This window comes from Acipenser ruthenus, chromosome 20 (assembly GCF_902713425.1).
Source record: "Acipenser ruthenus chromosome 20, fAciRut3.2 maternal haplotype, whole genome shotgun sequence".
Lineage (NCBI taxonomy): Eukaryota > Metazoa > Chordata > Actinopteri > Acipenseriformes > Acipenseridae > Acipenser > Acipenser ruthenus.
This window is the reverse complement of record NC_081208.1, coordinates 32,115,100-32,128,469: the sequence shown is the minus strand read 5'-3', so window position 1 is coordinate 32,128,469 and position 13,370 is coordinate 32,115,100. Positions and strand designations below refer to the sequence as shown.

At 42.2% G+C, this 13,370-nt stretch overlaps 1 protein-coding gene across 3 annotated transcripts in view; it reads right to left on the bottom strand.

Moving 5' to 3' along the window:
- LOC117425917 (zinc finger protein 423-like) overlaps nt 1-9,810 on the bottom strand; it is a 116,691-nt gene extending 106,881 nt beyond the window's left edge. For all 3 annotated transcript variants that reach the window (XM_058993972.1, XM_034043231.3, XM_058993973.1), the window contains exon 1: nt 8,321-9,810. In XM_058993972.1, the coding sequence (XP_058849955.1) occupies nt 8,321-8,360 (40 nt within the window). In that variant the 5' untranslated portion in view covers nt 8,361-9,810. The remainder of the gene's footprint in view (nt 1-8,320) is intronic.
- Between the last annotated feature and the right edge of the window lie 3,560 nt (nt 9,811-13,370).

Genomic DNA, 13,370 nt, shown 5'->3' with positions numbered 1-13,370 from the left:
ACAGAGACATCTTATTCAGCATTCGTTTTATAACTAAATAAATACTAAGGCCTATTACGTGGTTATCTTTCTTAATGTATTTACTTTTTTGCTGCGAGAGGAGCTGCAGCTTTCTCCGGGAGACAAGATGTTTCAGCCCCGCTCCGGCAGCCGAACCTGGGGCAAGCCCGTCCCCTCTCCCCCTCTCCCCCTCTCCCCCTCTCCCCCTCTCCCCCTCTCCCCCTCTCCCCCTCGCACTTGGTTTGCTTGTCTGTTGCTTCGAACTGAACTCCCGACCGCCGTTTAGCCAGGCTATTTACAGTTTAAAAACTGCTAATTAAAATGATCCACGAGTGGGAATGTTACCTAGTTAATAATTGTGGTGAAGATAAAAGCCACACTTACCAGGTATTACTTGAGGGCTTTTAATAGCGACAGTATTTCAATGATTCATTCCAGAGTGACTCCCTTGTTGGATCACTCACCACCTCACAGGACCAGTGTTGCCAAGACACTCAGGATGTGACAACTTCCTTTGGTTTTCCAGCTAGCAGGAGCTTACTGTACGCACCTCACAATGTAAAGCCTCCTCAGGCATGACAGCACTCCATTCAACAACTCCATACACCCGCCTGCATCACAGCCTGAAATTCTCTTTAAATAAACCACATTCTTCTATGCAATCAAAAAGGGTTACAATAGCACCTTCAAGAGGAGCTGATGAATATACAGTACTTGCAGGGTATGTATTATTTAAGGCTCCCGTTGCATAAAGAGTCATTTCAGCTTCTGCAGGTAAATCAAAACCTGGAATGGCTCAACTTGCTACACTGTTCTCTGATCCGATTTGGTGCTCTGAAACTCTCTGCATGCACTGGCTGGGTCTGTAGCTGGTGGATATACGCTTAGACAAAACAAGGACACAACACACTTCTCTCGTTAATTATTAATAGGACATAAAACCATAAACCAGAAGGTGACAATTTTTTCTCCACGGTTCTAAGAGCAGTTATGTGTGTGTGTGTGTGTAAGACACACCCTTAGTTTTGTGAAACACTATGCTGTTGATGACAGCAGGATGCCACAGCAGTTTTTCAAACCAGCCCCACTAGCCATCACGTTACCGTCCATCCGCGAGCAAAGCTGTGTCATGAATCAAGACATTCACTCACCCCCCCTTCCCAGCCTGAGACACAGCACACTCTCCCAACCTTCCCCTGCCTGAGACACAGCACACCTCTCCCAGCCTGAGACACAGCACACTCTCCCAGCCTTCCTCAGTAAGTGAATACATCATCACTGCTGAAACGACACAGCGGGGTGTGAACTCCAGGATTCGGGAGCTCACTCCCTGGCTCTTTTTCCAAATTTATAAAGGAATGAGACCCGCCACGTTTTTTTGTGAACAATAAACACTTCTACAGATGTAAAATTTCATCCACAATGACTCAACTGAGAAATGAAGACAGCTGGAATTCAATGTGTGCGGCTCATGACAAGCACAATGCAGCGCAGGGAGGGGCGTCCACTGCGCTCGCTATTAGTAGGCACACAGTAAAAACCATCGGCAGTGAAAGATTTCAGACACTTCAGGAATTGAAAAAGACCGTAAAACGAGCAACAGACATCAGAACAGTTAATTTAACGATTTAGAGCCTCCTCTAAAAACCACCTGACTGCCCTGCGTTCAACACGATCAAACAAGTGCTTCTGCAGCCGCAATTGATGATCTTTTACAGTTAAAACTCAAGCAGCAGCAGCAGCTTATATGTACTGTGTACATTCCCAATGCTGGAAATGTTTGTGCTGTTGAATACAAAAATTAAGCAACAGCACATTTCAAAACACCATTGTCTTGGTCATCGAGACTGGTCCTTTCAGAAAGTGCTTGGTCCTAGTTTTGTCGGAAGATGCCAACACCTTCTGTAGTCACTTTTACACACACACCCCAACATTTAAGGAGGTGCACATATGTACTTCTGATCCCAAACAGGGATCAATTTCTGAAAAAAAACAGGTATAAAAAAACAAAAGTGTACGACACAGCAGCATGTTGCTCGGCTACAGGGTTACACACCAGGCGTGGTCAAAGACCTGGAGGGCCATCTAAGTGACTTGTGTGCAGAGTACAGTACGCGTTCAATAAGCAATGTTTGCCCAATAAATGAAACGCATCTTTGTTACTCCTGTATGTTCAGTTTATGAACCATTCTAGCTGAAGCCCCAACACGACAGCAACACTGTCCAGATGTTTCCCCTTGTCCTTAATGAAGTGGTCAGAGGCACATCTCCAGGTCATTCATTGTCCAGATGTTTCCCCTTGTCCTTAATGAAGTGGTCAGAGGCACATCTCCAGGTCATTCATTGTCCAGATGTTTCCCCTTGTCCTTAATGAAGTGGTCAGAGGCACATCTCCAGGTCATTCATTGTCCAGATGTTTCCCCTTGTCCTTAATGAAGTGGTCAGAGGCACATCTCCAGGTCATTCATTGTCCAGATGTTTCCCCTTGTCCTTAATGAAGTGGTCAGAGGCACATCTCCAGGTCATTCATTGTCCAGATGTTTCCCCTTGTCCTTAATGAAGTGGTCAGAGGCACATCTCCAGGTCATTCATTGTCCAGATGTTTCCCCTTGTCCTTAATGAAGTGGTCAGAGGCACATCTCCAGGTCATTCATTGTCCAGATGTTTCCCCTTGTCCTTAATGAAGTGGTCAGAGGCACATCTCCAGGTCATTCATTGTCCAGATGTTTCCCCTTGTCCTTAATGAAGTGGTCAGGGTCACATCTCCAGGTCATTCATTGTCCAGATGTTTCCCCTTGTTCTTAATGAAGTGGTCAGGGTCACATCTCCAGGTCATTCAGACAGCAGTTTCACACCTGCTGTAAATTCTGGACATCAACCCCGGGGTCTGCACTACTGAAGTATTTTGACTGGTTGCTTTTTCACCACTTGTGATTTTGTGGTTTATTTTAGCACACGCTAAGGATGACAGACAGGAGAGTGTTCACGTCAATGCAGGGACACTAGAACGAAGCCACAAGTGGCAGTAAAACAAAAGGTGATTAACTAACACACACGCACACGCGCGCACGCACACACGCACGCACACGCATGCATGCACGCACGCACGCACTACTTTGGCTCAGAATCCTGCACTTCTTTGTTCTCGTCGGAATGTATTTCCTGAGGAAAGCTCAGGGTGTAATGGAGATTTTTGTGTTTGTTTAATTTCTTTCTGCCTTTTGCTACTTTCCTCATGGATTGGGAGTATAAACTGAATTTGCAGTCCCTTAATCTCTAGATTCATATCCAATAAATAAAATGAACAAAGAAAAGTGACAGAGCCAGTTAGATCCCATCTCTGCAAGACGCCAGGCCGCCTTCCATTCCAATAACGCAGAGAAGAGGGTTCAATCGCATGACAACATCGGACTTGTACTCTGCTCTCTGGCATGATCACAGGCTGTGACTGTATACAGAAGAAACACGTCTTCCTCTCACATGAAAAACAATCCCTGTGACCTACAGACATAGAGCTGCCTATGGAGAGAATCCAGACAGAGAATACGGAGTAAATCCTGAATACAGGCTTTAACAAGCATTCCCTGATCAGCAGGAGCAGGATCTTCAGTCGGAAAGTACCGGTCAGTCTTATTGTGTACTGCAGAACTGGGAGTGATATTCCACATCAGACACCAATTCCAAGCTACTCCATTATTTACTTCACACAGATTTGATTAGGCACTAGGGCAACAAAACACTATGGTACTTCACCGAAGAACGGCTGATAAATATCACCTGCAATTTCTGTTTATAAAATGTACCCGGCCGCATTCACAGAGTTTGAACAATTTGTTTTTTTGGTTAAGTGAAACAAACTGCTAATGTTGAAGAACTAGCAAAAAACAACAACTACAAGGTGCATGTACTACAGGAGCTCTTTAGTGAAGCCTTCTGGGTGTCATGCAAGTGATGGTGCCTGTCGATGAAGGCTCTGCCATGTGCGTCCCGAGAGGTGAGCGAGTTGACAAACGTCCAGGTCAACTACCACAAGAGCAGAGCCTTCACTGAGAGAGCACTAGCACAACTACAAACCGATTTTTCTCAGCATTTACTTTAAAAAAACACTTTAAAGCCTAGATTCGTTGGGTAACCTTCCATGGAAAATAGTCCCATAAGAATCACACAGATAATGACCGGAAAAAAAAATTACTTTAGTTAACCCATTCATGCCTATAATAGACTAGCTAGTTTGTCAGCACGTTCCTAACTGACCAGGGATAGCTGTCAGCTCCATCACAGGTCTACTTACTGGAAACTCCAGCTAAGCTGACGAAAGGTCTACATTTTTAAAGAACTTTTCCTCAAAGACAGAACTGTGCTGCAGCCCCTTTATTTCGTATGCCCTTTTCCAGACCTCCACCTCAGTGTTGATTCTTTCTGTTTGATGAAGGTATAAAGCATTGATTAAAGAAGACCGACCAGTACAGGAAACAAGAAATAAAAGGCTTGTTTTTTTGTTTTTTTTTGCAAATCCCTCCACCACCGCTGTCCTGGTATAGGTGATGAACTCGCTGTATCTCAGAGAGAGAATAAATAATTCCTCAAAGGAAAAAAAACTAAACATTAAAATCATTTTAGGAGGTGGTTAACCCTTTCAGATCCAACGGGTTATATTTGAAGAGCATTGCAGAGATCAATGGAGTTATGATTATATATATATATATAATATATATATATATATATATATATATATAATCATAACTCATAACGCTCATTTTGAAGGTGATCCTATCACACTTCAATAGTACTATATCGATACAGAGAAGGTAGTAAGAGTCCATTCCTACAAGTGTACATGTAAAGGCTGTAGTGGTTAGGGCTCTGGACTCTTGACCGGAGGGTCGTGGGTTCAATCCCCGGTGGGTACACTGCTGCTGTACCCTTGATTGCTCCAGTAAAAAAACCCAACTGTATAAATGGGTAATTGTATGTAAAAAAAATGTGGTATCTTGTAACAATTGTAAGTCGGCTAAGAAATAAATAATAATAATAATTTTTGTCTGGTATATAAAATGTTTGGATCCTACAGAATACTAAGGGCTGTATTTCATGACTGCATTCCTACTCAGATAGAAAGATTAACCTCGGAAATCACTCTTTTTTCAGAGGCACGTTAAGGAACCCGAGTGTAGAGAGAGGCTGGGTCCCAGTGCCGTCCCCAGCGAGCACGTGGACAGCACCTGCCGTGATACCCATGCATTCCTGCTTTTTACTACTGTATGTAGCAATGTGTTTTTGAAATGCATCACATCTAAAGTTTAAAAGGTAAACTATATTATATTATATGAGGAGGCTGTGTGGTCCAGTGGTTAAAGAAAAGGGCTTGTAACCAGGAGGTCCCCGGTTCAAATCCCACCTCAGCCACTGACTCATTGTGTGACCCTGAGCAAGTCACTTCACCTCCTTGTGCTCCGTCTTTCGGGTGAGACGTAATTGTAAGTGACTCTGCAGCTGAGAAACGTCAGCTAAATAAACTACTACTACTAATAATAATAATAATAATAATAATAATAATAATAATAATAATAATAATAATAATGTGTGTAGAGTAAAAACAAAACTTCAACTGGGGATCTGCCTGACATTCCTGACATCCATTATTCTATCTCTCTGCGTGTATGTTTGCGCTTTCTTTATTGGTACGAAGCGCATACTGTGCTCTGAGGCGCTTTCTTGTGCGGAGTGGCACAGTTCAGCGGCTGCACTGAACGCTTCAGAGCGCGGGGCTGTGCAGGGAACCCGGTGTGACTTCATAGGACGGATTACCCACAATGGCTGCTCGTCCGTGCAAGGGTAAAGCGAACCCATGAGGCCGCAGTTATGCCCATAGAAGCGGCGGCATGTGCCAGCGGCTAAGAACCCGCTCAGCCTGGATGGCCTGTCAGAGATAACGGCATCATGTACGCCAACCATTTTACTGCAGCTTCTTAAAAAGACACAACTTACCCTGACTGCTTCTACTACGTGAACAACATCTACAGGCAGCCGATTTGAAAAACTAGGGCTTGTGCTCCTGCATTTAAGCATTAATAATACGCCACATTGTATTCTTATTATTACAGAGTAATAATACAAATAACATATGCAGTTTAATATGCCATAACCCCCAAAACTAAAACACCCTATTTTGTAAATTATCCAATTCATTATTTTTTTCGAGGAAATATATTATGATCAATTGTTATAATAATAATAATAATAATAATAATAATAATAATAATAATAATAATAATAATTCCATATAGTCTAGGATATTTTTATTCAAGATAAACTCCTCGGTAAAACAAGACAGCTCGTTGAAATTAGCGAGAGGCTGACACTGTGCATAACACCACAGCAATCCCTGCTCGAGGATTTCAAGTTAACAACCTTGTGCTTTCGGTTAAAATGCCCGCAGAAAACACGAAGTGTTCTGTAGTGCTGGGTTCATCGGGAGAGCGAGTAAATGAACCCAATTCAAGGCTTGGACGCTGTTATTTTTAACTATCAGGACATCAGCCGCTGAGGCTGCGCTTTACAAGCTGGCCTTGAGAGGGTTAATAATTGTGATTAGTTTTGTAGCTTCTCATTTTACTGGGATGTTGACTGACTTTGTGAAATGCATGCATTCATATTATACGAGCGAGAGAATTTTTCAAAAAGCGAAAACACACACACACATACATTATATATATATATATATATATATATATATATATATATATATATATATATATATATATATATATATATATTAATGTGCATGACATATTAGTTATTAAATCGCATTCCCTTGTTTTTGCAATGCAGCTGTCCCGACGTCTACCCAGATGTTAGAGGTTTAGAGAGGCTGGCATCAATATTTATTACCGGATTATCTGTATGTCATATCTTTGTTATTCTAACAAAGCCAAAGTGATGGGAAAAAAAGACGTGTTTATAAAATAGCATTCATAATAATGTAAAGTACACACTTGTGTATTTATAAAAGTGATTTTTTTTTTTTTTTATTAAATTAAAATTAAAACCAGTCTGATGCTTTGCCGTGGGTCTGAAATGACGGCCCACGTGACTGCTGTTTTATGTCAAAGAGGTTCCAAGCGTGGAACACGAAGAGCCGACAGTCCGAGTTTGAGGAGGCGTCCCTTCTAATATAACGCGTTTAGAAGGTGTTGCTTAAATTGGAGTTGAAGATGGAGCGAACACCCAGTTCTAAAAAAACTCAAGTTGATGCCCTTCGTTAAGTCTGGATGGCTCGCGAAAATATAGCGCTCGGTGATAAACTGTGCAGGCAGGACGGCGCTGAACAGAAAGTACACGCAAGCATGAGCATGCAATAAGAGTCCTGATTGTTAAACTAAATAGGACATAGTTACGAGCCCTAGGGCAGGTAACACGAAGAGGCTATCTGCTTATTATTCTTATTATTATTTAAAGTACCAGTTGGAGTCTGTAATTAGTCCCTTCCCAACACAACGTCAGTAAACATGATAGCCCTGGCTGGGTAAGACTAATTGATTGATCAAAACCACATCGAGACAGGCGCAGTGAATGTGTCTAGCGATGCGTGTCTTTTAAAATGCAATCTGTAATAATGAATTGGCTCCCAATGCAAACGTGGTTTACTGTTTGTGAGCTCGGAACACTTTACATGAGCCAATAATAATAATAATAATAATAAATGTTTGACATGCATGGTCAAGCTTCAGACAAAAATTATATATTTAAACAATAAAATAAAATAAAAAGCATTGAGCACTGTGTTTCCGCAGTATCGTGAAATGAGCTACACTGAGTAGTTTCCTAGACTTCGATCAAATAAGATCTGTTTTATAAACACACGAAGCCAGTGTTTTTTTTTATATAATATATATATATATATATATATATATATATATATATATATATATATATATATATATATATATATATATATATATATATATATAAAGCTGCTGACATTTCTGTCTACAGTTTTTATTTTCAAAGTTATGGTTTGTAATATATAGCTACACACACGTGCATACATACAATACATACATACGTAATTGTGTGTGCACAGAATATACAGCAATGTGGATAACAAACAAAACACTGTTCCTTTTTTTCATCCTTCCCGCCCCCCGTGTTGCTTTTGATAGCCCCTTAACAATACCCACAATCCCGAACTAAGACACATTACACCGCTTTGGATTTCACAATACCCGCCGAGCTTCTCCAGGAAATCTGATTGGTCACGCTGGAGATCATGCTTGCCGTTGAAACACATGCAAGAAATAAAACAGGGGGGTCCGCTTACCTTTAACGGAGCGCGGCTTGGCCTGCTTTCGTCGGGACATTGCCAGGTTGTGTCCTTTTCCCCTCTGAGCGCTTTGTCTTTTGCGATTATGAAATCATGCACATCAGTTTTTCTTCTTTTAGTTTGTTCTTTGCCTGTTGCAATGCGACAACTTAAGCCTGGAGCTGTAAGTCCTGTAGCACTTCACAAAACCTTGCTCGTGAAACAAACAAACAAAACGGGAAGTCTTTTCCTCAGATGTTTCCCCCTCAACTTCTTCGCACAGCTGCAGTAGATCAACCTGTAGATTTCACAAGATAACTTAGGAGATTCTGAGCCCGTAACAAGCCGGGTCTATTGTTTGTACGAAGAGAGTGCGAGCGGACGCCACTGGTGCACCGTCTCAGCGAGCGAGCCAAAATTACGGCAATCTCTCACACCTGATCGTCCGCAGAAACAGATGCCAATACGCTTCAGTAATCGCATTACCTTAATTAAACAGCGATACAGTTCTGTTTCCGCAAGCTTGGTCTTCGTTTTTTCTTCCTTGCTAGAAGCTTGCCTGTGGTTCTCTCGTGGTGTAGTTATCGAAACAGTATCGTTTATTTTTGCGGTGGTCCCGGTTGCATTGGGCTATCTCCCTGGTGCGTTATATCTCACACGGTGCGCCTGGTACTGCTATTTTGCCCAGCATGTCTTGCCTTGCATTTAATATGATTGTTTTTCGAAATGTTTGCGATTGCTAGCCTCTCTCTCCCTTTTTCTTTGTCCTGGCTCTCGTCTTCCCTCCGCCTCGTGATCTAACTGCTGGCTGGGCTGCAGTGCAGACACACATAATAAAGCCAGGCTTGGCTGGAAATGTAGCCGAGTCCCAGCAGGAGGATGTGAGAGTGGAGTCCCGGCGGGGGAGCGCTGTGATCCCGCAGGGAGCTCCGCACAGCCTGGGTTGAGCAGACACAGAGAGAGCCAACAGCACCGAGCCATGGACAGCCATGGAAACTACAGCTCAACTTCAGCTCTGATCAGGGCCAAAACGCGGAGCTCTGAACAGCATCGCCGCGCACACACAAAACAAGCCGGACTGGATTCTCGCTAGTTTTTCTTCTTCCTCTTTCTTTGCTTCCCCGTCCCCCTGCTTGTACAGCAGCAGTGCTTTGTTTTAATCTTGAACTTTATATTAGGTCGTGTTTTTTTTTTCTTCTTCTTCATAAACATACCCTTGCTTTGTTTCGGTTTGTTTTTTGGAAGCTTGTCACTTTATCTGTAAAGCCCGCTGTTCATTTGTGTTTGTTTCTGTGTTCAAATCAAGCAGAAGTTTGAAAGCCACGCTGTTGTGAGGTCGCAGAGTGCAGATAGCCGCGGTCATGTATCCTGATGCTGTCCTCCTTTTATTGATATCAATTCAGTTCTGTTTTTTAAGGGATGCGGACAGGCGAGGTTATGTGCGGTGGTCTTATCTTGTTGTTATAGTACATAGTTCTGTTGTGTCATTTCGAACCGCAGCACTTTCCTGGAACCAGTTTGTTTTAAAATAATTGTGGGGGGCATTTAATCCTGTGGGTTTGGTGTAGAAAGAGGAAGAGGAGGGACTGCAGGAGTTCTAGAACACCCTGGTCATGATTACTTTGTGATATTCTAATCTGCTCTAGAGAAGAGGAGGGACTGCAGGAGTTCTAGAACACCCTGGTCATGATTACTCTTTGATATTCTAATCTGCTCTAGAGAAGAGGAGGGACTGCAGGAGTTCTAGAACACCCTGGTCATGATTACTTTGTGATATTCTAATCTGCTCTAGAGAAGAGGAGGGACTGCAGGAGTTCTAGAACACCCTGGTCATGATTAATCTGTGATATTCTAATCTGCTCTCGAGAAGAGGAGGGACTGCAGGAGTTCTAGAACACCCTGGTCATGATTACTCTGTGATATTCTAATCTGCTCTCGAGAAGAGGAGGGACTGCAGGAGTTCTAGAACACCCTGGTCTTGATTACTCTGTGATATTCTAATCTGCTCTCGAGAAGAGGAGGGACTGCAGGAGTTCTAGAACACCCTGGTCATGATTACTCTGTGATATATTCTGTTTATTTTCATGACAAGCTGTTCATTGTCCCAAACAGGCACCGCGCTTGTACTCATATTATATTTATGTAGCCTTCAGCACATCCGTTTTATTGAGCTGCTGCCAATACCACCAGGTCCCCCCTCTAAAGGCAATGTTACATCTCATTGGTTTTGTCCTAGATAAGCTATTTTTATATACAATAATTAGACAGAACTGTGAATTAAATACTGTACTGCTGAACAGGATGAGGCCACATGTCTGCTTCTGTTTGCTTTGCTCCTAAACAATGGATTTGTGAATGGATTCAATTTATTAAAATGATAACATGGCCCCAGTGCAGGTGGTAGTAATAGCAGGAATGGAAATAACTCCCATTGCAGAGCAGTAGGAGCCATTCTACGCTATAATAGGTGCACAATATGACTCCCATTGCTCAGCAGTTTGACCCATTCCAGGCTTTGCTATGAGCTTAATGAGACTCCCATTACATTGCAGTCTGACCCTATAAGACTACCATTGCTCAGCAGTTTGAGCTATTGTATGACATATTGCACAAACCATCCAATTATAACTTTTCAATATATAGAATGGTCTTGACCTCACCTTTGATATGCGCTACTGCTGAACTAATATCTTCCATTTTCAATCCGCACAAGCACACACATGCACCCAATGGAGTCCAGGGACATGAACAGCCTTTCTGATTTCCTCATTTTCAGTCTCTATAAAAGCCCGTCTGTGTGAGGAATGGTGAACAGGTAGCAAGCCTGCCTCCAGCCTAGGTGAATTTCACTTTCTGTGTCTTGCATGTAAAAAACATGGCCTCGTCTGCAAATGGCCCTGCTTTCTCTAAAAATTCAATTCACAAATGAATCAAGCCCCCATGTTTCAAATAATCAGACTAATTCAAGAGAAGCTTTTGTTCTGGGGCCTAGTCTGTGAAACGGCAGTACTGGTTTTGCACAGTGTGAATGTCTGAAAGGACACGGCAATTGCATTTAAAAGGCATACCGGCGCTCCAGTGAAATGACTTGTGATGAGCGCTGACAATACCCCAACTCCCATACCATTAGCTCCCTGCAGGGCACTTTTTATAATTTCTACCATCCATAATAGAAAGAGGTACATTAAATGGGCATTAGTGCCAGCAATTTGTTTTATTCTCAACAGAAAGAGAAATGTTATCTGTGGCAGACAAACTTAACCTAATTAAAACCCATTGTGTTTGGAGCTTTCAAATCAGCCCTGCGTTTCGTGAATGTTGAATAGCCCAGTTAAAAGCGCTAGAAAAACAAACTTTCTGCATGTTTATTCATTTTTGCACCCAACACCGGGGGAAGAAAGTGAAGCAATGGTACCAAGGTTTCAGAAATATGCACATCTACAGAAATACTCTTGCTTCTTAGACACATACACTAACACTCACATGCACACAGACACACATGCACACAGACACGCACGCACACACTCATACAGACACACTCACACAGACAGACAAGCATACACAAACACTCGCACACATTGTGGTGTGTGGTGTTTTTTTTAACTCTCCAGGTTGTTTGTTGGGGTAACATTTAAAAGTATATTAACCATGAAATTAATGACAGTATTTGTGATTGTTGAAAGGTGTTACAAGCAGTGCTGTAATATTCTGTATTATAAGGCCTACTCCACACAAAAAGGAACGCTGAGAGGAGGCCAATCAGACCATCAATACTCTGGATCCGAGTGATTGATCCCAGAACTCAATCTTGTCAGTTCTTAAAGCACCCCAATGATTCTTTCACTGCCCTCAGTCTGTCTCCACTCAAACTCCAACTCAGCCTGTCTGTCTCCACTCAAACTCCAGCTCAGTCTGTCTCCACTCAAACTTCTAACTCAGTCTGTCTCCACTCAAACTCCAACACAGCTCAGTCTGTCTCCACTCATAATCCAGCTCAGCCTCTCTAAAGCTGCAATGTTGTTTTTGTAATGAAGGGACCAGCATGGTATTTGTAAGTGTATGCAGTCTAGAATCTTTTTTGATTTCTTGAGCTGCTGTGACAGCTACTCCCTCACAGCTTTTTGTCATCTGCACTTTGTCAAAGGCCTTTTGGAGGTCCAGGTATAGGCTGTATAACCATAGCTGGATATTTCCTGCTGGTTTATATAAAACGCACCCATTGTTGGTATTTTTTGATCCTCTCCAGCTCTCTTGGTGGGGCGGTGCAGAGCGAGACGTATTCCTCCAGTCACTGTCAATCTCACAGACTCAGATAACTCCATTCCCAGCGATCTGTCCCAGAATAAAACAACCAACAGGGAACACAGAAGGGAAGCGGCATGATCTTCATACTTATTCCAAAATCATTATTAAAAAAAAAAACAAAAAAACAGTTAAGTGCAGGATTTTTTATTTCTCTCTTTTGTTGAGGATTCTTCCTCTTACTGAGCTTTGGTTTTCTAGTTTGGGGTAAACCCAGCCCTTCAGGGAGTCCAGTTCTAAGCAGGGTGAACAGAGTGGACCATGGTAAAGAGCCCCCATTCTACTGGAACTCATTGGGAATTCGCTGACCCTTTTTTTAAAGCTACCCATATAGAAAGCGAAAACACAGTGTTGGGATGAACATGGGTCTTCCATGCTTCAATATTCTTTCCAATTACATGGGTATTTGAATATTCTCTTGTTTTGAATTAGCTAGGAAACAAAAGTATAATTCATAATATATTTTACAATACAAAATAAGCCTGGAAAGCCATCAATTGCCTATTAAAGGAAGGAAGCACTGTCCTGCACAGTAGCATGGGGGTCATTTCTTTATTTTAGATGCCACTCATGCATTGCTTTTGTTTGCATGATATCTTTTTAATCCAGTACTTTATAAAAAACACATTATGTGAACAAATATGAACGACGTTGTTTTCGTCACCGATAGCACCCATTGTTCGAATATTCTGATATTTGTTCTGACACTAAAAATACATAAAGCCTTCATCAGCTATGCAGGCGTTCCTCCTATGGAATTTCCCTT